Source organism: Dromiciops gliroides, chromosome 4 (genome assembly GCF_019393635.1).
Source record: "Dromiciops gliroides isolate mDroGli1 chromosome 4, mDroGli1.pri, whole genome shotgun sequence".
Taxonomy (NCBI): Eukaryota; Metazoa; Chordata; class Mammalia; order Microbiotheria; family Microbiotheriidae; genus Dromiciops; species Dromiciops gliroides.
Window position 1 is genome coordinate 43,877,618 of NC_057864.1, and position 27,622 is coordinate 43,905,239.

Genomic DNA, 27,622 nt, shown 5'->3' on the forward strand with positions numbered 1-27,622 from the left:
TAGAAAGTGTTAAGTGTCCGAGGTCAGATTTGAACTCTGATACTCATGAATGCCGGGCTGGTGCTTTATTCACTGCTCCACCTAGCTGCCTCTCCACTTGGTTTTTAAAGTCCTTCCCAATCTGACCCCTTCCTCTACCTTTTCACATACTCTATAATAGCTCTTCCTCACCAGGGATAGTCCTCTAGCCTCCGGGCTTTTCCCCTTGCCTGGAACTCTCTACATTCTCATCTCTGCCTCCTTGTTTGCTCGACTTCCAAGTCAGGGCTAAACTCCAATGTTCTACAAGAAGCCTTTCCCAGTCCCCCTCACTGCACCACCTAGCTGTTTGTAATCTTCCCTATTACACTGTGAGCTGTTGGAGGGCAGTTTTTTGCCTTTCCTTGTATCTCCAGTGCTTAGCACCCAGCTGGGGATACAGTAGGTGCTTAATAAATGCCTGGTAGAGTGCCTGGCCTGGAGTCAGGAAGACTCATCTTTGTGAGTTCAAATCTGGCTTCAGAAACTTACTAGTTGTGTGACACATGGCAAGTCATTTCACCCAATTTGCCTTAGTTTCCTTCTCTGTAAAATGGGCTGGAGAAGGAAATGGCAAATGGCTCCAGTATCTTTGCCAAGAAAACCCCAAATTAGGTCATGCAGAGTAGGACAGGACTGAAGATAATTGAACAATAGCAAATAAATGATAGTTGACTAAATGGCTTCACGTACCTAACATCAATGTCCCTCCCTCCCCACACCAAGTTCTCGAGTTTGAAAACCTGCTGCCCCCTTAGAGACCAGAATCATCACAGTCTGTCAGATTAAGATAGGGATAAAGTGACTTTCTTCATAAATTGAAACCTGATAAGGATCTGAGAGATCATCTAGTGGAGTGGTCTAAGGACCCTAGCAGCCACATGTTTACTTAGAAAACCACCTATTATCTGTTTTGCTGTATTTTTATTTATTTTAAATATTTCCCAATTAGGTTTTTTCTTCTTTCTTTCTTTCTTTCTTTCTTTCTTTCTTTCTTTCTTTCTTTCTTTCTTTCTTTCTTTCTTTCTTTCTTTCTTTCTTTCTTTCTTTCTTTCTTTCTTTCTTTCTTTCTTTCTTTCTTTCTTTCTGGTTAGGCAATTGGGGTTAAGTGACTTGCCCAGGGTCACACAGCCAGTAAGTGTTAAGTGTCTGAGGCCGGATTTGAACTCAGGTACTCCTGACTCCAGGGCTGGTACTCTATCCACTGCACCACCTAGCTGCCCCCCCCCCCCCATTAGGTTTTAATCTGGTTCCCACCCTGGCGATGGGGGCAAGTGTTTGGCATCTCTGTTGGCTCATTGAAGTGACTTGTCCAAGGTCACACACGTGGGGAGGGTAGAATTTGAATTTAGATTCTCTAGATCTTTATATCTAGCACTCTTTCCACCATACCACTAGGAGGAAGGAATAATCCTGGGTAAAATATGTTAGTGTCTATTCTAGCGGCATTCTAGGTTACTCAAAACAGACCAAATCCTTCCAGCCCCTCCTGGGCTGAGGATTGGTGGTTTGAAACTGTCCCTGACTGAGGCTACTGGCCCTCACAACTAAGGGGCCAGGGTGAAACTTGGGGCGGGGGCTAGAATACAGGAGCTTGAACTGCCCATGGATTGGGCGGGCCGGGACTGGGCGTGACTGCGAAGGCGAAGCCTCGGGAAGGCCGCCCCAGACACTTTTCCAAAGTCCCAAGCGCTTTTGCAAAACTTCGCTTCTAGAGAAAATTTTGGGAAGCTGTTAGACAGCCGTCCCGCCCACCTCTGGCACTGCTCACCCCCTTTCCTCCCGTCCCCTCTCTTCTTTCCTTCTCTCCTCTAAGCGGGGCAGGCCCGGAGCTGGGTTTCACCACCCGCAGAGGTCCCGGGAGCTGTGGGGCGAGCAGGTGAAAAGCACCTCTTCGGTTTTCACCTTCGCTGGAGGGGCCTTCACGTGACACCTGCTGGGTTAGTTGCCTGCTTCAGCCCGGGCGCGCCTTCCTCTTCCTGCAGCTCCTCCTCCTCCTTTACCTCCACCACCCTATGTCTCAGCCCTGCCGCCGGTTGCCCCGCGGGGCAGACTCGATGGATTTGCCCGTGAGATTCCCCCCTAAAAGTAACTCCTGGGGAGCCAGCAACAGGTCAGTGGCACGCAGCAGAGCCTCGGGCTTTGGGAGTCCTGGGGGACAGGGTGGGAAGGGGGAGGGACAGTGTGGCCCTCCCCCCCCCCTTAGTGGGGAGGAGAGCCACTTGTGCCAGCTCAGAGCACTGGATGAAGAGCTGACGGGCTAGAGATCAGCCCCTTCCCCCGACTTCAGACAGAGAGTGATCTTGACCTTCTCGCTTGCTTTCGCCCACCTGGTTTCCTTTCATGCGTCTGCCCCTTACCATCCCCCCCGCCCCCCAGTTTCCTCATTCCAGCTGAGAAGCCCTTTCATCCCCTCTCCACGATTCCCCCCGCCCCTCCCACATCCTCTCTGCCCTGATTTTCTCATCTCCGAGATCTCGGACCCTGGATGGCTTGTCACGTGGGTGGATAAACTTTCCAACTCTCCCAAGTTCGCTGCGGCCCCGGGTCCTCTCCCTAGGGCGCCCCTCTCCTGCAGCTGCAGATGCAGTCAGGTGGTGACTTACAGTCGGGGGCGGAAACCAGTATTTACGCTCCCCACCCCTGCGGGCAGGGGCACAGAGGAGCCTTTGAGTCCCGGGGCTCCGTGCGGATCCTTGGGCCGCCAGGCTCCCAGGCTCATCCCTCTGCTCAACTCCACTCTTGGGTCTTTAGAGCTTCTATGGCCTCGCTCCGAGGGGTCAGCTCTGGGGGCCATGGGGAACATGTGAGACCAGAAGGATGGATGCCTCCCTCCTGGGTGTCTCACCCTTTGGGAGCTGCTGAGCAAATCGTGTCCGTGGGTCCATGTCCGTGATCCGTGGGTCCGCGTCCGCCCATCCGTCCCAAATAACCCTCTAGAGCCTTGGAAAGTTTTGCAAGCCAAAGGAATAAACTCTGGAAGCCTTATCTTATCGTTCAAGTGAGGGACACGGATGGAGTTTTTCCCAGCTGGCCCATCAGGTGAGCCTCTTCCTGGGCTCCTCTGGCCTGGTTTGGTTTATTTGTTTTTTTGTTTTTCAAAAGTTCATATAGTCGATGACTCCATCCTTCTCGAGGCTCTCACTTCTTGTGTCACACTGGATCAGACAACCAAATGCTAGCTTTCCCCCATGGAACAAACTGGTCTTTCATTTCCTTTGGTGGATTTTAATTTGGTTAAACTCCAATTCCCTCTCTCTAGGTGGAGAGCCACTGTGCCACCCCAAGCCCCCCTCTTCCTCCGCTTCATTATGAGAGAGTACATAGTTCAGACCTATAAAAGGACTCTATTGGCAGCTTAGCCTGACAGAAGGTAGTGTATGTAAACATGCATATGTTCTCCCCCTCCTTCCTTCAAAGCAAATACAGTGTTCACTTGTTAGGCTTACTTTAAATACTATTTGGAGACTTTCCTGTTTCCCTCCCAGAACAGACTTGCAGTATTACAGATGTATTTAACATCCACCAGTGAGGGAAGAAGTACCAGGGAGGGAGAAATAAACATTTCATATTCCCTTAAAACTAGTGCCTTCTTTTGTTGCTCTGTGCAAAGCTGTTTGCTTGCTGTTAGGCTGTGAGCTAATTGAGAACAGTGGCTGTTGTGGTCTTACTTTGTATGCCCAAGTGCCTGGCACTAGTAAGGCCTTAATAAATGATTCTTGATTCGATTCAATAGACTTGAAGTAAACTATAAGCCTATCAATGGCAGGAACTGGTGCATAATGGTTGCTTACTAAATGCTAGTTGAACAGAATTGTTTGGGTCCATTTTTTGCCTTACTCCAGTGGACTCCCTGAAGGCAGGGGCTGTCCCTGTACCCTTTTTACCTAGCACAACGCCAGGCCTCAAGTAGGTGCTTAAGAAATGCTGGTAGGGGCAGCTAGGTGGCACAGGGGATAGAGCACCGGCTCTGGATTCAGGAGGACCTGAGTTCAAATCTGGCCTCAGACACTTAACAATTACTAGCTGTGTGACCCTAGGCAAGTTACTTAATCCCAATTGCCTCACCAAAAAAACCAACCAACCAAACAAAAAACCCCCCAAACCCCCCCAAAAAAACAAACAAAAAAGAAATGCTGGTAGATTAAAATGGGTTGAAAATACCCATGCTCATTTACGATAAAGTTAATTTAACTGAATCCTAAGAAGATTAGCTCCATGTATTACCCTTTAGAGTCTTTCCCTCAGCCCAAATAATTATCTAAAGATTTGGGGAGATTTTTCTTCCCTCTTTGTTTTTTTTTTTTTTTGGTGAGGCAGTTGGGATTAAGTGACTTGCCCAGGGTCACACAGCTAGTAAGTGTCAAGTGTCTGGATTGGAACTCGGGCCCTCCTGACTCCAGGGCCAGTACTCTATCCACTGTGCCACCTAGCTGCCTGCTTCCCCCCACCCCCATGCCTCGATTTTTTAAAAAGAAGAAACACAGAAAAGTAGTTTAAGCAACCCCTGCCTTTCTACTACCAAGCTGGATTTAAACAGAAATGACTTTGAGTGGAAGCCCTCAGATGCAGAGTGGCTCTGCCTTTGCCTGATCTGCCACAGATTGACAATTCCCCTGATGAGTTACTTCTTCTGATCTCTGGCCACCCTGAGAATTCTCTGACCGAACAGTTTACATTCTGGAAAAGTCAGATTTCTTCATTATGCTCCTTGAGAGGAAGAACTATTTTTCTTTTTAAAAATTTATTTATTTATTCATCCATCCATCTTTTCATTCATTTATTCATCCATCTATCCATTTTATTTATTTATTTATTATTTATAATAATACTAATTATTATTATTATTATTGCCTGTTTCCCTGGCTCTAAGCACAGTACTTGGCACTTTGTAGGCACTTTAAAAAAAATGCTTGTTAGCTGGAAAGACTCCCAATTTGGCTCTTCTGCCCTTTGGAACTGTGAGATCCTGGATGAGTCACTTAATCTCTTAACCTCAGTTTCCCCTTTTGTAAAATAGAAAGAGTTGGGCTTAGTGAGTTAACTTTATTGCTCCCTTCACTCCTAGACCCAGCACAGCTGCTCCCAATCTCAAGGGAATGACCTCATTAGACCCTGGAATTTTGGTGGGGGAGGAGAGGGAGCCTACCGAGGCCTGCCAATGTCTACCAATCCTTCTCCTGGATTTTTGTAGCTCTTTTTCATTAAAAAGCACAAAAGCGGGGCAGCTAGGTGGCACAGTGGATAGAGCACTGGCCCTGGATTCAGGAGGACCTGAGTTCAAATCTGGCCTCAGACACTTAACACTTACTAGCTGTGTGACCCTGGGCAAGTCACTTAACCCCAACTGCCTCACCAAAACTAAACAAAACAAAAAAATCCCACAAAAGCACTCAAAAACTCTCCCTGCTTCTAAACTAATATCGTAATGAACCTTCAGAAACCACACCCTTTGCTTTTGACATAACACAGGTTATTCAACCCTAGTTCCTTCCAAAATTGGCTTGTTTTCCCAGGCTCTCTAGACCTTTGCCCTCATAGCCAATGACCACTCTAGCTGTGGACTTTTCCTCCCTGTCCACTCTCTGAAACCAGGCCAGTGCTTCTTTCTGCTTTGCCTCAGCCGCCTTGGCCTTCCCCTCCCCCAGCTTCCTTCTCCCTCCTTGCTTGAGAACCACAGTACATGTAACAACTTTAAATTTTAGTATACAATTTAACATGTTCACAGTGAGAAAAGATAAAGAAGACTGAGCCAAAAAAAAAAAAAAGAGGCTTCCCAAATACAAAAAACAAAACCACTGTCATAAACTAATCTCTGGCCACTAAAAATTAAGCCGACCACGAGGAAAGAAAGGTGGAGGCCTGTTTCTTCTCTTCTGGAAAGAGCACCACAGTAAAAGTAGATTTCCTGAGCTTTGCCCTCTTGTCATCCAGATACAGAAGAGTTTTTTTAAGCCACAGATGTAGAGCTGACCCGCAGCAGTCATGTGGGCCAACCCTCTCATTTTACAGATGAGGAAACTGAGAATGTGGCTTGCCCTAAGTCACATGGGCAGTAATGATCAGAATACAAGTCCAGTACTTTCCCACTGGACTTCCCACAAGTCAAGAAACACTTACGCAGAATACTAAGAAAGTGAAAAGAAGATCCCTGCAAAATTTCATGGGACGATAACAAGCCATCCCAGCTAGCTGGGTAATGAATAAATTGGAGATAATCAACCTAGGGAAGGGGAAGGTAGGTGGTTCAGTGCTGGGCCTGGAGTCAGGAGGACCTGAGTTCAAATCTAGATTCAGACACTTGATTAGCTATGTGGCCCTGGTCAAGTCATTTAACCCTATTCACCTCAGTCTCCTCATCTGTAAAATGAGCTAGAGAAGGAAGCAGCCAACCACTCCGGTATCTTTGCCAAGAAAACCCCAAATGGGGTCAAGAAGAGTCAGACAGGACTGGAAAAATGACTGAACAACATGGACAAACAAAATAGAGAAGGAAAAATGACAATCCTGTTTAATTATGATTCTTCTAATGTTTTCAGCTCCTCCATAAGTTTTCATAAAGATGCAAAGGCTCCTGGGGCCTAGATAAATATCTGGGGTCATTCCTGGAGGATCACCAGCATGTTATAATCTATAGAAAGAATTCATACAGAAACAATGCTGAGTTCTTCCAAGAAAGAGTTAATTATGATTCTTCCTTCCTGGGGCTCAAAGGGGCATAGAATAGAATCTTTCCCATTGAAGATTTCTGTAGGGAATCATTGAAAACACTTCTTGGTAATTGTGGAAAAGTTTAAGGGTCAGGCTCTCCTCAGACAGAGGTGGGGGACTAGGTCAGAATGTTGTCAGCTGAAGTATTTGGGGGTTTCCTTGTTAAAGGGGAGAGCTCATTCTGAAAGAAGAGGGGAGAATCATATTTCCAGAAATTATTGTGAAATCCCTGGCCAGTCACACAGCTGTATCTACACCAGGGTTTATTCCAGGGTTGCTTCAAAATGGAGTTTTCCCTCCATATGGCTTAGTCTACTTTTTCCCCCATTAGCTGTTTATCTCCCTTAGGAAGATAATTCTTTTTTTTTTGTGATGTAACCTTTAATGCCCTGAAGCTGAAGTTCTGCTTTCTGGATACAATAATTGGGTAGTCAGAGAAGATCTTAAGAATTCTCTTTTAGGGAAATTCCTGTTCTTCTAGTCATTTCTTCATTTTTGTAACTATTTGGAAAGGAGGAAGGACCTAAGCATTTATAGAGAACCAAAGATTTCTTTTCAAGGTTAAGTGACTTGCCCAGGCTCATGCTGCTAAAAAGTGCCTCCTTGAGCAGGATTTGACCTCTGACCTTCCTGACTCCAGCCCAACCCACTCCTCTCTATCCTCCACCTCCTGTAGACTGGAAAAAGCTTTCCCCTGATATTATCTCCCATTTACACTGTATGTATCTGGCATATACAGTTATTGTTGTGTACGACTAGGCAAGCATGGTCAGTTGTCTCCCCATGAGAGTGTGAGCTCCTTGAGGTCAGGGATTATTATTATTATTATTATTATTATTTTGGTCTTTCTTTTGTATCTTCTGCACTTAAATAATGTTTGACTGACAATCAAATAAACACGGATGGTCTGATACTAACTTACTAAGGTGGGGACCGTGGCCTAATCAGTTTTAGAACTTTCATCCTCAGAATTTTTTAACCATAATTGAAAAACAAGTTTTGGGGGAGGGATAGCCCTTAAAAGAGAGGCAGTATGGTGTAGTGGATAGAAAACTGGCCTTGGAGCCAGGAAGACCACCTGGCTGTCATGTAACCCTTCAATTCTCCAGGAAACTCCCTAAACTTATAAGTTGCTGTGTAAGAGCTAACTTCCAGTTGTAGAGAAAGAATTTCCTCATTTTGAAATAATGGTCTAGTATGAGGAAGAAAAAAAAACCCAAACCTTTCCAAACTAGAAGACTCCAAATAAAACCCACAGGCTAATAAGACACATAGTCAGCACTCCCTGACCATCCTGGGATGTCCCAGAAAGCTTATGGTCATGGAAAAGAGCAGACATTCTTTAGCCTGGGGAAGAGATCCCCAGGTGGACCAAGATAGTTATTTTTGGACAGTTGAAGGCCTGGCCATGTGGAAGAGGGGTGGGAGAAGTAGCAAAGATGAAAATTCAAGCTTGCTTTGATGTCAGGGGAAAAAAAACAAACCAACAACTTCCTAAGAATTAGGGATGTCCTAACGGAGTAGAATTATCTCTAGAGTGGTGGGTTCTTCAACTGAAGGTCAGTTGAGGATGGTATAGAGTCTAGCTTCATAAACTGTGGGTCATGACCCCAGAGGGGGTCAAGTAACTGAATGTGGGGATCATGAAAAATTTGGCAACAGTTAAAGGTCATGTATACCTATTTTATATACCTTTATATAGGTCTTGAATGGAAAAAGTTTAAGAAAGCCTGGCTTGGAGGAGCTACTTACACTGTATGGGCTGGGCAAGATGGTGTCTGGGATTCTATGTTCAGTTCCACTCTTTGGGCCTAGGGTTTCCCAGAGTACCTGTGTGGTTCCTTCAAATTTGCTATTAATCAAGAGGAAGCTTACCTGTCTAGGTTGGTGTCTAGTGCTATTTCTGTGCAGAATCTGTAACTCCGAAGTCTCAACTCTTGATACATATTAGATTATGTCCTTGAGGTGAAGGCTTTAATTCTTCCTTAAAACAAAAAAGGTTGGGGGAGGGGGGAGAGATGGAGATGGAGATGGAAAGACCTTTAAAAGGTTTTTTTTGTAGAACCTTAACCTTTGATGTTAAGAATAAAATTATCACAGGTGATGTTTTTGGAGGTTTTTCATAGTTCATAAAAGGGCAAAATTTTGGTTGAGTTGAGTTGACGCATTTGAAACTTTGTTAAAATTGCTTTAGTAAAATCCATGATCTCATTCGCTTGTATACTTCCTTCATGGATATAGATTGTGACCTGTCTTCCCATGCAGTGTTTGCCTGTATTCTTGAAATCTTCCACATGACAATAATAATCATGATGATAGCACTATTTACATTACTTTAAGGTTTGCAAAGTGTTTTACCAATATTATCTTATTGGCTGTTAACAATAACCCTGTGAGGTAGGTGCTATTATTATCGCTATTTTATAGATATGGGAATTGAGGCAGATAGAGGTGAATTGACTTACTCAGGATCATATTGAGGATGAGTAGTAATGAGGTCACATTTGAATGTGGGTCTTCCCATCTCCAGTCATAGGTGTCTGTCTACTGAACCAGCTAGCAACAGGGGCAGTATATACAGGGACACACACTGTACTAGAGGCCTTTCCTCAATATTTTTCTTCTTTGTTTTCTTTTTACTACTTTGTGGAAAACACTTAAGCTTTGAATGTTTTAAGTCCCTTGAGAATGATTCTGAACTTTTAAGTCAGGAGGCACTAGATTCAAAACCTATCTCTAATACTAGCTATGGGATCCCAGCAAGTTACTAAATGTCTTCTCAGGGTGAAAAAGGCAAAATTGGAGAAAGATTGTGATCTGTGTAAGTGGAGTTCTCATACCACAATTATCTAGCCCATCTATATTTTTCTTCTGCTTCTCTGCTAAACTCCATTTCCTCTTCTCATCATTCCTTTTTTTTTTAAATAAACTTTTATTGATAGCTTCTGTTTCTTAAAAAAATTTTTTTGTTACATTTTGAGTTCTGAATTTTCTGCCTCCCAATCCTACATTAGAGAAGGCCAACATTGTGTGTGTGTGTGTGTGTGTGTGTGTGTGTGTGTGTGTAACCATACAATTCATATTTCCATATATCAATTCTTTCTCTGGAGGTGGATAGATAGCATTTTCCTTCATAAGTCCTTCATAGTTGATTTAGATGATCATATTATTTGAAATAGCTTAGTCATTCTCAGTTACTCTTCAAACAATATTGCCGTTACTTTACCCAGTGTTCTCTTGGTTCTGTTCATTTCACTCTTCATTATTTTATACAAGTCTTTCCATATTTTTAAAAAACCAACCAGCTCATCACTTCTTGTGGCACAGTAGTATTCCATCACAGTTATACACCCCAACTTATTTAGCCATTTCTCAGTTGATGAGCATCTCCTCAATTTCCAGTTCTTTGCCACCACAAAGAGAGCTGCTAGAAATATTTTAGGACATATAGGTTCTTTTCCTTTTCCCCTTATCACCTTGGGTAAAAGACCTAATGGTGGTATTTCTGGGTCAGAGGGTTTACATAGTTTTATAACTGTGCCTAATTCCAGATTGCTCTTCAAAATCAATGGATCAGTTTACAATTCCACCAACAGTGTATCAGTGTCCCATTTTTTTTCTGCATGCCCTCCAGCATTTGTCAATTTTCCTTTCTATCATTTTAGCTATTCTGATAGGCTCACTTCTGTTTCTTATATTTCTAGGATTATCTCACATATCCATCTCATATAACAGAGTATTTTTTGGAGGATAAAAACATCAGCACAGCTGATCAATATATTGAAAAATGTAGGTTTTGTTTGGACTATTCTGGTCTATATTATTCTGGACTAGATCGTGATTTCATCGGTAATGGGAATTCCTAATGAGGAAATACTGCGGACTGCCTACCTCCACAAAGAAGTGGGTCAGGTGGGGTGGGGGGTGGGGTTGTCCTCTAATATATCTCTATTCAAGTACTGCTTGATCTTTAAAGTTTTATTACATTTCCCCCCCCCCCCACCTCAGAATTAATCGACGTTAAGTGACTTTCCCAGGATCACACAGGTAGTAAGTGTCTGAAGCTGGATTTGAACCCTGGTCCTTCTAACCTGGGCCAGTGATGTCTCCACTGCATCATCTGACTGCCCTTATTCTATTTCCTTTTGACTCTTTGGTGTATAGTTCTTTCAATTGATATTGTAGCATCTATTGTTCTTACTTCCAAGCTCTATAGCCCGGCTTCTAATCTTATCATTCAGCTGAACTGCTTTCCTCAGAGTTACCAGTTCTTCTTGGCCTCTCCAACATTTGATACTGTTGGTTCCTTTCTCCTCCTGAACATTCTTTCCTTTTGGCTTTTATGCAGCTATTCTTATGACACCATCCTCCTGCCTACTTAGATCTTCAGTCAATGCCTGTCCTCTACTTGTCAGTGTTTTCTAAGACTCTGTTATGACCCCTCTTTTCTTTGCCCTCTATATTACTATCCTTGGTGATCTTAAGAGCTTCCATGGATTTAATCATCATCTCTATATATGATCCCCAGGTCTATATATCCAGTCCAAGTCTCTCTCCTGAACTCATCACCAATAGCCTCTTGTGTTTTAAAATGGATGTCTCTTGGGCATCTCAAATTAAACAGGTCCAAAGCAGAACTCATTATTTTCCCCCACACAAATCATTTCTTCTTCCAACTTACTTATTACTGTCTAGAGCATCACCATCATCCCAGTCACTCAGACACATTTTCAGTGTCATCCCCAACTTTTCACATGAGTTCAAATATGGCCTTAGACACTTACTAGTTATTTGACCCTGGGCAAGTCACCTAACCTGTGTCTCATCAATTTTAAAATGGGGATAAAAATGGCACCTCCTTCACAGGATTGTTGTAAGCATCAAATGAGATCATACTTGTAAAAAACTTTTAATTCAGTGCCTGGCCTATAGTAACACAATATATCCAATCCATTGCTAAATCTTGTGATTTCTACTTTTTTCTCCGCTCAGAGCTATAATCCTATTTCAGGTTTTATCCCGCCTTGGGCGGCCCGTTGCACTAACCATTTTATTGGTTGCCCTGAATCAAATATTTCTCTACTACAACCCATTCTCCATTCAGCTGCCAAAGCGTTTCTCATAAAACTTGACTCTGATTATGTCACCCCAAGTTCAGTAAACTTCAGGTATTCCTTATTATGTCCAGGATCAAATATAAAACTCATCTGGCATTTAAAGGTCTTGTAAACTGGCCTCTGGTAAAACCTTAGCATAGCACCTAACACATAATAGGTGCTTAATAATTGCTTGTTCCTCTCCCTACTAAAAATTTTGTAATTACTGCCCAAAGGAGGGTAGAACTAGGGGAAAAAATATAGGATTTGTAATCTGAGGGATGGGTTCAAATTTCATTTTTGCTACTTACTACCCTTGTGAGCTGGGACAAGTCATTTAGCTAGCCTCAATGGGCCTCAGTTTCTTCTTCTGTAAAATTAGGTTTGTTTTTTTCCTAGATGAATCTCTGACATCCCTTCTAATTCTAAATCTGATATCTGAGCCCTTCATGTGTTTACATATGTAGAGCCCCTGATCACTAGTTGGCCCTTGATGGGTCAACTCTGGAACCAACTCAGGGAATTGGTTGAGTACTCAGTTTCTGGAGTGTGTTAAATGTAACCTTCAGTTGACTGGATCCTTTTATCCTCATAAGTTTCCCATGGTGTTGCATTTGTATCCTGTTCTAGTTGTATCCTGCTGACAGGTATCATATTTCACTGATTTTGGCTTGGTTGTTAATCTTGTTGACCCCAGCAAATTTAATTATAAATCATTTATTAAGCACCTATGGTTTACAAGGCCCGATGCTACAAGTTAGGGACAGCAGGCCCTGCTCTAATTTGTTAAGGATCTTGTTCAGATATGAGTTGAATTAGGTGAGCTCTTGGATTCTTTCCAAATCTGATGTTCCCTGTGCTTTCAATTTGATAGTGGAAAAAGACACGCACACAAAGTTAGGAAGCAAGGATGAATGTGGTTAAGTGCAAAGGAGAGAAGGATTCTGACAAAGTGCTAAAAGAAAACCCAAGAGGGAACAATCACTTTCATCTGGTCAGTTGTGGGGGACTTCATGTAGGACTTCCTTATTTCTGTTGTGGTCTCTGTTCTCTTTTCCATCTTCCAGGTACCGAAGAGCCATCTTTGACCTCTCATGGTCCCTCACCCCACATACCCAATCGGTCGCTAAAGCTTATCATTTCTACCTCCTTCATGTCTCTAATCTTTCCTGTTCTCTCATGGAGCCCTTACCCTAGTTGGAGGTAACTGAAAGTCACCCTTGTTTGCCTGGTCTATTTATAATAGGCTCCTAATTGGCTTCCCTGGCTCAAGTCTCTTCCCTCTCCATTCCATCCTTCATGCAACCACCAAACTGATTTTCTAAAAGTTCCAATCAGACTATGTTGCTCCTCACTTAATGAACTCCAGTGCTTCCTTATTCCTCCCAGGATCAAATACAAACTTCTTCATTTGGCATGTCAAGCTGTTGGCAAGTTGACTCCTTCCTGCCTTTGCAGCCTTTCTACATGCCACTTCCCTATATTTGTCCTTTATGAGGGAGGCTTCTGATCCCTTCAGCTGCTTGTGCCATCTTCTCCCAATCAACTTGTAACTCTTTGGTATCTGTTTTGTTTATACTTAGATATTTCCACGTTATGTCCCTCAATATATCATAAGCTTCCTGAGAGCAGAGGCTATTTTCATGTTTGTCTTTGTACCCTCAGCACGTCCTGTGCTTGGTATATAGGGAGACCTCAAATGCTTGACTTTTTTTTTTTAATTTAAAAAAGGATTTAGACTTAAATACAAAATGAGAGAAAAAAAGTTGCACGGCAGAACATAGGAGAGGATTCAATATAAAACAATAACTTTCCATTTTAGGAACACCTATGTAATAAATACTGCGCATTGTTTTCACATCTGCCCAGCTTTTCTTTGCTTCCTTATTGGTTGTCTTTTCTTCTCTGCTGTGCACTTTTTTGTGTGTGGGGGGGGCAATTGGGGTTAAGTGACTTGCCCAGGGTCACACAGCTAGTAAGTGATAAGTGTCTGAGTCCAGATTTGAACTCAGGTCCTCCCGAATCCAGGGCCAGTGCTCTATCCACTGCGCCACCTAGCTGCCCCTGCTGTGCACTTTTTACTTTATTTTTCCCCCCTTACCTCTCCCTAAAGAAGGCTACAATTAAGCATGGATGTATATACATTTAGCTATCTATACACATACACATAGACACATTTATACTCATACATGTCTATGTAAGACTGTAGTATGCATATTTCCAGTCATCATCTGTTTCTGTGATGGTGGTTAGCATCTTCCTTCACATGTCCAAGTCTTTCTATACCTTTCTGAGTCAACCAGCTTATCATCTACACCACAGCAATATTCCAACCTAGTCACCTCCTATCTAAGAGATTGTCTATACGAGTTTTTCCCCCAATTTTCGGCATTCCTTCTATTCTTGGCTAGATAGGTTTTATTTAAACAAGAAAATTTTAATTTAAAATAATTGAAATTATCCACTTTACACTTCAACAATGCTCTTACCTTATAATATACTTTAAGATCTGATACTGCCAGAACTATTTCCTTTATATCTTTTTGCCTGGTTTCTTTGAAGTTCTTGAACTTTTGTTCTTTCATCGTCTTTTTCTTCTTCCTTTTTTTGGCAGGGCAATGAGGGTTAAGTGACTTGCCCAGGGTCACACAGCTAGTAAGTGTTAAGTTTCTGAGACCGAATTTGAACTCAGGTCCTCCTGACGCCAGGGCCAGTGCTCTATCTACTGCGCCACCTAGCTGCCCCCTGCCTCCAAACTTTTGTTCTTTCAAATGAACTTTATTATTTTTTTCTAACTCAGTAAAATAACTTTATAGTAATTTAATTGGAATGACATTGAGTCTGTAGATTAGTTAGGTAAAATTGTCATTTAAAAATTATATTGCCTTTACATACTCATGAAATATTATTTCAATTATTGTGACCCGAGTTTATATAAAAAAGTGTTTTATGTTTGAATAGTTCCTGTGTCTGTTTTGGCAGCTATATGCTCAGGTATTTTATACTGTCTACTTATTTTAAATGATCTAAAGCGATATTGAATACTATTGCTGACACATAATGTAGTTTCTCAATTTTTCTCTTTTGATTAAATCCATTTTAACTTTAATTTCGTCTGAGATCATGATGACTATCCCTGCTTTTTTACATAATAAATTATACTCCTGCCTTTTATTTTATCTTTGTGTGTACCTTTCATTTTTATAATGTTTTCTGAAAGCAGCATTGTTGAATTCAAATTTTTATTCAGCTATCCATTTCCGTTTTATGGGTAGAATCATCCTATTAACATTCTAAGCTACAATTACGCATTGTAAATATTCCTCTTTTCCTTTTTTTTCCTCACTATCCTTCTCACCCTATTTACTCTATCCCTCCTCATTCCTTACTGCTACCTTGTCCTGCTATTCCTTATCCTACTCACCCTTCTAAGTGTCCCTCCCTTATTCTTTCCCCCCTTCCCTAGCTCCTTTTCCTTTTTTTTATCTTTTTTTTTTCTTCCTTGTGGGGCAATGAGGGTTAAGAGATTTGCCCAGGGTCACATAGCTAGTGTTAAGTGTTTGAGGCTGGATTTGAACTCAGGTTCTCCTGAATCCAGGGCCAGTGCTTCAACTACTGTGCCACCTAGCTGCGCCCCCATCCCCTTTTAACCCATTCCTGATGAAAGTAAGGTTCCATTACTACCTGCTCTTCTCCCTACTATCTTCTTCTGTATCAGTTTTTCCTTTTGTACCTCATTTGTATGAGACAATTACTCCTCTCTATCTCTCCCTACAGTTTTATTTTTTTAGAATCACCCCTATCATACTCAGGTCAGCAAAGCCTTTCTATCAAACTACCCAAATAATAATGACAGTCATAAAAGTACTGCTAATATTTTCACATATAAGAAGTAAACACTTTGAGGGGCAGCTAGATGGTGCAGTGGATAGAGCACGGGCCCTGGAGTCAGGAGTGCCTGAGTTCAGAACCGGCCTCAGACACTTAACACTTACTGGCTGTGTGACCCTGGGCAAGTCACTTAACCCCAATTGCCTCACTAAAAAAAAAAAAAGAAGAAGAAGTAAACACTTTGTCCTTACTGATTCCTTTATAATTGGTCTTTAATGTTTACCTCATTTTTCTACTGGATGTTCTATGTTGAGTTTTCTCTTAAGTTTTGGGGAGTTTTTGTCACAAAACCCTCAAAATTTTCTATTTGTTAAATGTTCATTTTTTTTTTTCTGTTCAGGATTATACTTAACTTTGCTGGATAAGTTACCCTTGGTTGTAACCCTAGCTCTTTTGCTCTATGGAATATAATATTCCAAGACCTACAGCCCTTCAATGTAGTAGCTGCTAGGTCTTATGTAATCTTGATTGTAGCTCTATGGTATTTAAATTTTTTTCCTGTTGCTTACAACATTTCCTCCTTAACCTGAAAGCTTTGAAATTTGGCTATGATGTTCTTGTGGTTTTTTCCTGGGATCTCTTTCAGGTGGTGATCCGGTGGATTTTTTTTTTTTTTCTATTTTGCCTTCTTGTTCTACAACTTCAGGGTGATTTTCCTTGATACTTTCTTATAATATCGTATCAAGATAATTTTTGTTAATCATGATTTTCAGGTAGTCCAATTATTCTTACATTATTTCTCCTTGATCTTTCTTTTTTGATTAGTTGTTTCACTTTCTCTTCTATTTTTTCATTCTTTTGGTTTTGTTTTATGATTTCTTATTGTCTGAGGATGTCATTATCTTCCCCTTGCTGAATTCTAGTTTTCAAGGAATTATTTTCTTCCTTAAGTTTTTGGTTTTCTATTTCAAGTTAGTTGACTTTCTTTTCACAATTTTCTTGATTTTTCTTGGATTGTTCTTATTTTTTTTTCTAATTTTTCCCCAATCCCTCTTATTTGTTTTTGTTTGTTTGTTTTTTGGGGGGTTTTTTGGTGACGCAATTGGGGTTAAGTGACTTGCCCAGAGTCACACAGCTAGTAAGTATCAAGTGTCTGAGGCTGGATTTGAACTCAGGTCCTCCTGAATCCAGGGCCGGTGCTCTATTCGCTATGCCACCTAGCTGCCCCTTAAATTGTTTCCCAGCTTTCTGTCTACCTTTTTTTGTTTTGTTTTGTTTTATGTTGAGGCAATTGGGGTTGTGACTTGCCCAGGGTCACACACCTAGTAAGTGTCAAGTGTCTGAGGCCAAATTTGAACTCAGGTCCTCCTGACTCCAGGTCCAGGGCTCTATCCACTGTGCCACCTAGCTGCCCTTATTTGGTTTTTAAAGTCCTTTTAAAATTCTTCCAAGAAGTCTTTTTGTGCTTGAGACCATTTGCTGTTTCTCATTGAAAAAGGAGTGGCTTTTTAAAGTTCCATTATCTTCCTCTGGATATGAATCCAGGTCTTCTCTATTTCCATAGTAACTATCTATGGTTGGGTTCTTTCTCCTTTGCTTGCTTATTTTTATTTATTTATTTATTTTTGTTTTGTTTTTTAGCAGTTGTCTTCTGAGTTCCATCTTGGGGCCCAACCTCGGGCTTTCCTCTTCACTCCTAAGCCACAGCTAGACCCCCTACCAGCCATACTGTAACACAAATGATCTCGCTCCCTCTGGTGGCTGCAAACTAGAGCTGTCCTCTCTGCTCTGGAACTCTCTTGCAGGAGGACCACAGGGTCCTCACCCCTTACTACTGCACTCACCAGATGTGTGCTAGCTCCTCCCCCCCCCCTTCCCCCATCACAGCTGGGATGCTTCTGATCAGCAAAGCTGTACTTGACATCCCTGGACAGTAGAAGGTCTTTCAGTCTTTTACTCCATGTTCAGACCCTCACTCAATTTGTGAGGTGAAAGTTTCTCCTGAATGCAGCTGCCTCACAAACCAGCTGCATTCAGGACTTGTTTGTTGATTCTGTAGAGTAGCCTGGAGGTGTTTGTATTTCACTGAAGCTGAACCTCTGCCCCAGGAGGTTGTCTTAGGAGGACACGTGCTTTACCATGTGTTTATTTCTGCTGCTTTGAGGTTATGTTCTTCTACCCCCCCCCTTTTTTTTTTTGTGGAGGAAATTTTGAGAGCTGAAAATTTTCTGAACTATTCCACTATCTTCCCAGAATTCTCCCCTCAAACACTAATGAATGAATGAACTGGGTATGTGGGTGAGGTCTTAAAAGAAAATATCTAGCTGAAAGACCAGAGAAGAGTCCTTTCTGGGAATGGGGGACAGTGTGAACAAAAATATACAAACAAGGGAAGAGCAAAAGTAGGTGGTGACTAATCCAGTTCTGTCTCTTGTAGGGAGTGGGAATGTAAATAAGTGAGATAAATTTGGAAAGGAAAATTAGAGCCAGACTTCAAAGGGCCTTGAATGCCAGCATAAAAGGACTTTATGCTTTATTTAATGGACAGTGGTGGGAGGAGGGGTTAACTGAAGTTCTTTAATTAAGGGAGTGATACAGAATGATACATTAAAAAGATTACCTAGACAGTTGTATACACACGTACATGCACATATACACACATACATTTATGTGCACGCGCGCGCACACACGTGCATATATGGCTTTGGTAGCTGGAGGGATGGGAGGGAAGGATTAGAAAAGTTCTCTCATAGGAGGGGCTTGACTTGAGGTTTGAAGGAAACTAGAGTTTTAGTGGTGAGGAGGGAGAACATTGTAGAAACAGGAACAACCTGAACTAGAATGTTTCAAGTGGGAGTAGAAAGAAGGGGCTGTACTCTAGAGAGATTACAAAGTAAAGCCATTAGAACTTGAAAAGCCAATAATCTGATCCAAAAATATTTATTAAATGCCAACTATGTGCCAGGTACTAAGCACTGGGGATACAAAAAGAGGAAGAAGACAGTCCTTGCCCTCAAGGAGTTTACAGACTTAGTTATAAGGATTTTTGCAGTCTAGGCTCAGAGATAGACTGTACAGTTATCTCTTCCACATCTCGACTTTCCCCATTAAGGTTTTGATATATTGCAGATCAGGAGAAGAAATTAAATGGGATTTTTCGGGGGAGTTTTGTGAAAGCTGAAGATGACATAGAAAATGTTGAGAAATTCAGAAATGCATAAAATATCTGTATAGTATTATGTATTATCAACATTTTATCTTTTAATACCAGAATAATTCAGACATATTCTCTTGTATGAACATTTTAGGTGGATTCATTTTAGGTGGATTTTCCAGATCTCAGGGAGAGGAGTGGGGGGTGGGGTGGGGAGGGTACCATATCCCCCACCCCCACCTCCACCCTGATGTGGAAGGGATGACCATATTATAGTGAAGCTGCAGACTATGCATTCTCTTCACTGATGCTTATCCAGGGATGTCCATCAAATGATGGATCTAATCAAAAAGATTTTGCTTTTTTTTTTTTTTAACCCAATGCCATTTTTGACTTTCCAATCCAAAGTAAGACCAGTTTGGCCTAATGCTTTCCTTTTTCCTGAAGATACCAAACTCAGCTTTGCTTTCTTATACAAGAAAAGTTCAAACTTGGAGAGGTAAGTTTTCTCTAATCTGAATACATAGCTCATTGAAGTCATTGGCCAAAAGAGATGCCCAAATTAGCTGACTGAACCATGAATCAAAATGTAAAAAATTCAGCTAGTTAATATTTCTTTTCAGATGGTTTTCTCACATTCTTAAAAACTTCTGGTAGGGAAGATTAAAGAGTTTGAGCTGGTAAGGACCTGAGAGGGTTCACCTCATCTGTACATAGGAATTCTCCTTACAATATTCCTGACTTGGGTTATAGTGATTGGCTTGAAACCTTTCTGTGATAGGGAGCCCACTTCCTCCCGAGGCAGTCTGTTCTTCCCCTTTTAGACAGCTCTGGTTATGAGGAATTATATCCTTTCTATCAAGCCAGAATCTGCCTCTCTGGCATCAACCGTATTGCTCCTTGTTCTGCCCTCTGGGCCAAGCTGAAAAAATCTAATTTCTCTTCAATATGTGACAGCTGTATTGGGGTGTATAAACTAAGGAGGCTCCTTTTCTACTCAAAGCTTATTACAGACGTTTTGCTTCCTTACATTTCCTACTGTCATGCTTGGTACACTCAGAAAATTAAGTTTGGCCATTGGGGGAATCCCATCTGCACCTTTGCCTCCCACCTCTCCAGTGACTGACTTGGGCCTATTATCTGCTTATTGATTGAGGGGGTCTTGATAGCAAGATTCCACAGATGAAACATGTACTATGTCAGCAAATGGGTAACGCTTTAAAGCAGAAAATGTCAAGTATGTCACTGGTACCTGAGCTAGATTAAAATGTAATTGGGGAAATATTTAGCAAAATAAATAAACTCCCCCCCCATAACATCACATTTTCAATTAATTTTCTTTTTCATTTTCTTTTTTCTTTTTCTTTTGTTTTTTGCAGGGCAATTGGGGTTAAGTGACTTGCCCAGGGTCACACAGCTAGTCAGGTGTCTGAGGCCAGATTTGAACTCAGGTACTCCTGAATCCAGGGCCAGCATTTTATCCACTGAGCCACCTAGCTGCCCCTAACATTACATTTTAAAACTGTTTTCTTGTACAAAATGACTAATATAATAATGTTTTACATAATAATAAAAAAATACGTGGCCCACAAAGACATTTTTGTTTGGCTTTGTGGGCTCATTTCTATTTGAGTTTGGATACCCCTACTTTAAAATCCAATTCGGTATTGCTGCGGTTTCCAGAAAGACTATGAGAACTTATTTCCACAGCTGCCCAGGCAAACCATATTGACTGGCCTATGGGCTGCTTGGCCCCTGGACCTGATCACTTTGAAGCCAACGATACCTGTAGAAAGAGGGAAACTAGAATCTGGAACAGCTGAAGGACCATTTGAGAAAACATTAGCCTGGGCATAAAGGTACCTACCTTTGCATTACCAACAAATGATTGGTATCCATCCTTTCTGTGGTAATAGATTTCTAAGGTCAAGATACTAGTGTCTTCTCCTTTAATGTATCATGGACCCAGTATGTTAGCAGAGTGGATAGAGCACTAGGGACTGTAGTCAGAAAGATCTGAATTCAAATCTAGCCTCAGATATATACTAGCTGTGAAACCTTGGGCAAGTCACTTGACCTCTTTTTGCCTCAGTTTCCTCATTTGTAAGACAGGGATAATTATAGCTCTTACTTTCTAGGGTTATTGTGAAGAACAAATGAGATAATAACTGTTAAGTGCTTAGCACAGTACCAGGCACATAGTAAATGCTATATAAATATTATCTGTTTTTATTATGTCTATGTTTTTCTATTCATGTTGTCCCTCCTCTTAGAATCTAAGCTTCCTGAGAACAAGGACTGTTTTTGCTTTTTCATTGAATCTCTTTTCATTCTTGTTTAATACATGGGAAGCCTCAATATAAATGTTTGTTGATTGATATATTCAATAACTGCAATAATAGTTAGCCTTTATATGGTGTTGTAAGATTTTAACTGCTTTATAAATATTGTCTCATTTGACCTTCATAACAATGCTGGGAGGTAGCTGCTATTATCCCCATTTTAGAGCTGAGGAAACTGAGTCACTTACTCAGGGTCATAAAACTAAATGTCTGGGGCTAGATTTGAAGTTTGGTCCTCCTGACTCCAGTTCCAGAATGCTCTTTTCAAGGCTTTTACAAATACTTTTGTAGTTCCTAAATATGTCTGGAAACCTAAATAAGATTTAATAATCCTAGACAGTAGCTGTTCACATCCTTAAAGATAATTGTCATGTTTCCCTATAAACCTTCTTTTCTCCAAATGATTATCCCAGGTACCTTACTTTTGTGACATGACCTCACCATACTAGTTGCTCCCTTCTAGTGCACTTGACCAGCTAGTGGTCACCATAGTTCATAGAGTGTAGTAGGCCTGGAGTCAGGAAGACTCATTTTCCTGAGTTTGAATCTGACCTCTGACACTTACTAGCTGTGTGCCCCTGGGTAAGTCACTTTACCCTGTTTGCCTCAGTTTCCCCATCTGTAAAATAAGCTGGAGAAAGAAATGGCTAAACCACTTCAGTATCTTTGCCAAGAAAACCCCAGATGGGGTCAGGAAGAGTTGGACACGACTGGAAAAAAGATCAAACAACAAAACAAAAAGACGTGCCCCTATTTGTCTATCTTAAAACATGACGTCCAGAACCGAACTCAGTGTCCTTAAGTTAATTGTTCTAGTGTTTAAACCAAGAAGTAACTGATTTGCTAAGATTAGAATGATTCAATAGCTGTGGAAATTGTGTCATTGGCTACCAAAGGGCAGTTCGAGTTACCCGTGTTGGGTTTTTCTTTTCTTTCTTTCTTCCTTTTTTTTTTTTTAAACTGATTTCAGAGTCATGGTTGAGTTGCTTCTTCTACTCCCATCACCCCACCACTTCTGACCGCAGGGTTTTCATTTTATGGGCCCTTTCAAAGTCTAGTCTTCCTCAAGCTCTAAGTCAGCTGTGTGGGTGGCCAGCTAGACCATTGTAAGCCTTTTTTTTTTTTTAATATTTCAAAGTATGTTTTCCTCCTAGAGGGCTGGTCCTAACTCTGCAATAGATTGAGCTTATAAAGCCCCAAGGTCCTCATTTCCCCCCCTCTAGTTTATGAAAAAAGTAAATAATTGATAAGGTACGTAGTTATTTCTGTTCATTTCTGCTGGGTGCATTGCAATGAAGAGATCTTAAATGTCATCTGCTCTGCTCGTGGCTGGGCTTATACTTTAACATTTTCATTTCCTCTTGTTCCTTCCATGGTGAGGTGGTGGCCTGCCCACTGCTCCACCATTTTCTTCTTTCTCATCCTTTTTTTTTTTTAAATTAATAAAGTATTTTATTTTTTTCCGTTACATGTAAAGATAGTTCTCAACTTTTGTTTATACAACCTTTACAATTTCAGATTTTTCTCCCTCCCTCCCCTCCCTCCCCCCTCCCCTAGACAGCAGGTAATCTGATATAGGTTATATATATATATATATATATATATATATATATATATATATATATATATATACACACACACACATAATAACATTAATCCTATTTCTGCATTAGTCATGTTATAGGAGAAAAAAATCAGAGCAATGATGGAAAACCTCAAAATAGAAAAAAAGCAACAGCATCAAAAACAAAAGAAATAGTATGGTTCATTCAGCATTTATACTCCGCAGTTCTTTTTTTTTTTTTCCTGGATTTGGAGATCCTCTTCCATCATGAGTTCCCTGGAACTCTTCTGTGCCATTGCATTGGTGAGAAGCTTTCTCATCCTTTTGCAGTTGAAGCTGCAAAATGACTTATCTGCTGACCTCAAACCCTCACGTTCAGAGATTGGACTACAGTTTTCTGCTCCTATATTCTCTTGGATATCTGTGGGTATGCCTCGGTCTTTAGGTCTCCTTTTATTCTGACATGACTGATTTTTAGGATGACTTGCTCCCATTTCTAGGGCATGTTAAGGTTGATTAAGCACTTTCCTCCCAACAACTCTGTGAGGTGGATAGCCTAGGTATTATAATTCCCATTTTACAGATTAAGAAATTGAGTCCAAATGAGAGGAGAGTGACTTATTTGGTGTGACATGACTAGTAAGTGTCAAGAGAAGAAGTAAGAAGAAAGCAAGCATTTATATAGTTTTGAGATTTGTTAAATAAATGCTTTCTGGACAGTTAGGTGGTACAGTGAATAGAGTGTAGCTAAGGGGTGCAGTGGATAGAGCCCTGAACCTGGGATCAGGAAAAATGAGTTCAAATTTAGCCTCAGGGGGCAGCTAGGTGGCACAGTGGATAGAGCACTGGCCCTGGAGTCAGGAGTACCTGAGTTCAAATCCGGCCTCAGACACTTAACACTTACTGGCTGTGTGACCCTGGGCAAGTCACTTAACCCCAATTGCCTCACTAAAAAAAAGAAAAAAAAGAAAAAGAAATTTAGCCTCAGACACTTACTTCCCAAGCTCTGTGGCCCTGGGCAAGTCACTTAATCTCTGCCTCAGTTTTCTAATCTGTACAATGGGGATAATAATAGCATCTGCCTCCTAGGGTGGTTGTGAGAATAAAATGAGTTAATATATGTAAGGCATTTTGCAAACTTTAAAGTGCTACTTAAATGCTAGCAGCAGCAGTAATAGTAGTAGTTGTTGTTTTTGTTTTAATAGTAGTAGTAGTAATTGTATTTCATTTGATCCTCACCACCACCCTAGGATCTAGGTGCTATTTTTCCTCATCTTTGCTTTCTATTTGAGAAAGCAATGGTAGACAGGTTAAGTGACTTATCCAGCGTTATACAGTCAGTAATTGTCAGTCAGTGACCTTAGCCAAATTTGAACTCGGGTCTTGAACCCAAGTCCAACACTACCCACTGTGTAACCTAGCTATTAAACTGAGCCCTCCTGTGCCTGAGTCTGGAGGTCTCTCCCTTGTACTATGCGCCTTCAGAATGACATAGTAGAAAAACCATGAGGTTTAGTTTCAAAAAACCCTGGGTTCCACTGATTAATCTACGTGCTCAGGCATGGCACATTGGAAAGCATGCTGGATTTGGAGTTAGACAAGTACTGAGTTCAAGTTCTGGTTCTGTCACTTACCCTGAGGGAGTAATTTAGGCCCCCCCCCTTTTGTTTCCTCTACTGAAAAATGATGGAGTTGGACCAGGTGATTTCAAAGGATGTTTTCAACTTTAATTCTGTAATCCTTTGATTTTAAGTCATTTAATCTCTGAGTCCCATCTTCCCTAGTCCTATCAATCTCCCATGATCATTGTGAGAAAGCCTTTTTTAAACTGAGGAGCACGGTATCACTCCCTTTCTTCCCAATTCTTTTGTAAAGGTAGAGATAGAGGGCTATTTATTGCTCTTATCATTTGCTCTTTGGGAAACTAGAACACACAAGAGAACTGAGAAAGCATCAAAGTTTACACTGGTCGTAAAGGTAACCAACATTTGGGAACAAATGTGTCATTCTTTTTTCCCCTTCACCTCAAAGGTCTGATAATTGATGTGAGCCCTTTACATGGCCTCATCATTTCTAGTAAGTAATTTGTTGTTCTTCAGTTGTGGTTGACACTTTGGGACCCCATCTGAGGTTTTCTTGACAGAGACTGGAGTGGTTTGCCATTTCCTTCTTTAATTCATTTTACTGATGGGGAACCCTGAGGCAAACAGGGTTAAATGACTTTCCCAGGGTCACACATCTAGGAAGTGTCTAAATCCAAATTTGAACTCAGATATCCTTGACTTCAAGCCCTGCATAGTCTATCCACTGGGTCACCCAGCTGCCTACCTATCGTATAGTAAGAACGTAGTAAATGTGTGTTGATTGATTGCATATACATATGCTATGTATCATAATGTATAATATTAATAAAATGAAGTTGTTCCAGGGCTAAAAACTACCTACAGATAATCAACAAGTGGATTATTATGTACATTGAAAAACTAAAGAGGTAACTATTTGTTGAGAGGAAACATTTCTTAAGTGCCTTGACTAGCTTATAATAAAATCAATTTGGAAAATTAATTTAATAACTTCATGAAACAGAAAATAATAGATAATCTGTGAGCCTTAAGGTAGCAATTTTTTTGTCTCTTCTAAACTTGTTAAAGTAGACAATATAGGCTAAAAATTATTAATAATAACACATGAGTTTAATAGTCCTGGGGGAAAGAAACTGCTCCAGAGCTAGACATGTCATATTTTTTCATGTCCGTTTCTATTCTAGGAATACTTTGAATGTCTTTCCTTTGTTGACTGTCCATCTTTTCCATTGATTAGATTCAGGTTTACAGGATGTATCATTGTGTGTTGGAATTCGAAGTACTTTACCTTTCCAACTATATTTTTCTGTTACTTTGTGTAGTTTCTAGTGGCTGTGGAATAATTTTGTATCATTCAAATTCCCTTTCCTTTATTTTTTCTGGGTCTTTCTCTTGACTGCATGCAAAACTTGTTATTTGCCATTGGAATTGTTAAATTTAGCCACTAGGTGTTCTGGCCTTTCAAACATGTTTGTTGCTTTTTCCTGGAGAGAATCTCTGAGTTCTTTTGAGTTTTTTATCTATATATTCAAAAGTTCTGGGCAATATTCTCGTATCATTTTGCATGATCATGTTATATTTCTTCTTGGGATGAAATTAATTGGTATGGTATTTTTTCTGTCTACCTCTGATCTGATTTGATTTATCTTGTAGGAGACGTTATGTTCTCTGATCTGGTTTTTAGCCATGTTCTCTGATATTTTTTGTTTTTGTTTTTGTTTTTTTGTTTTGTTTTGTTTTGTAGGGGGACAGGTATGGAAACAAATTGTAGGAGATATTAGAAGAATAATTTCTCTGATCTGTTTATTTCTGTTTGTAGGAGACATGCAGATTAAACTATATTTAATTTTCAACAGTCTATGGGGGATTCAATTTTTTTTCTTGTTTGTTAATTGAGTTTTTTATTACTGCCTTGAACACTAGAACTTCTGACATCTTCCTACCTGGTTTCTTCTCCTCTTAATCCCATTTCTCTTTAGGTCACTCTGGAAGTTCTGATTGTAGTTCCACATTGTTTGGGGATTCCACAAGATTATTTAGTCTACCATCTTATTGGTTCCATGATATAGAAATCAGACATGGATTTTGTTTTTTTATTTTTATTTTTTGGTCTGGACATATGATTCCATTAGTATGGGGATCTCCAAAATTCAAAAACTTCCTTCATTGATGCAGATAAACAGAAATTCTGCAGTTTGAGAGAGTTGCATGGGGTGACAAAATGTTAAGTGACTTCTCCAGGGTCTCATAACCAGGATGTATCAGAACTTGAACTTGAACCCAAGTCTTTCTGATTCTGAGACAGGCCTACCCATTATACTATGTTGTTAAAATATATGATAAATGAGGAATTTCAAAATTCTAAAAAATCTTAAAACTTGAATGCCTAGTTCTGATTTTTTGAATATTAAAATCCTGTTAAATTTACCTACAGAGGGGCAGCTAGGTGGCACAGTGGATAGAGCACTGGCCCTGGAGTCAGGAGGACCTGAGTTCAAATCTGGCCTCAGACACTTAACACTTACTAGCTGTGTGACCCTGGGCAAGTCACTTAACCCCAATTGCCTCACTTTAAAAAAAATACCTACAGAAAGGTAATGTAATTTTCTAGTTCCTTAGAAGTAGTAAGAAGCAAAACTTTTCCTTTCTTTATATATTTGGTATATCATCTCTGGCTCAAAAATACCTCCTTTTATTTCCTCTATACTTATGTCTCTGATTTTTATCGGTTAATACTTTAGGAGAAATTTAGGTAAAAGTAATAATAATGAAAGGTAGGGGTTCATGTCAGCCAAATGGTTTCTTGATTAAGACATACTGAAGTAGCAAAGGCTAACAATGTATCTAAAACTAAATTTATATTTCCCTAGGACTCCATTCTCTTTCTCGAGTTCTCATATTAGTTAATTTAACCCAACAAACTTTTATTAGGCACCTACTGTGTATAAGGTACTGTACTGCCTTTGGGAATCATGTGAAGACAAAAAAAGAAACATTCTATCTCTGTTAATGACAACACAATTATTCCCTTCACTCAGCCTTAGAATCTCAATTATCTTCCAATTCCTCTTGTCTTTCCCCTCAAAAATTCAATTATCAGTTATACCTTAGCACTATCCTTTGCATTGTTGTTGGTTTTTTCCCCCCAATTCTATAGTCACGATTGTAGGTTAGGCTTCCATGATGTCATATGGAACTTCTATCATACCAAACTGCAAAAAATGATATGATGTTTTTCTTTAGGAGGCACAAATTTTATAATATTGATGTTTTGTGTAGTGTCTATTTTGTGATATGGATGGATTCATATCAACATGATTTGC

At 40.5% G+C, this 27,622-nt stretch overlaps 1 protein-coding gene across 1 annotated transcript in view; it reads left to right on the plus strand.

Annotated features, from left to right (window-relative positions):
* The first annotated feature begins 1,909 nt into the window (after positions 1–1,909).
* The window catches only part of MCOLN2 (mucolipin TRP cation channel 2), a 92,984-nt gene continuing 67,271 nt past the window's right edge, over positions 1,910–27,622 (plus strand). The window contains exon 1 of the mRNA XM_044005139.1: positions 1,910–2,131. Coding sequence (XP_043861074.1) covers positions 2,034–2,131 — 98 coding nt within the window. The 5' untranslated portion in view covers positions 1,910–2,033. The remainder of the gene's footprint in view (positions 2,132–27,622) is intronic.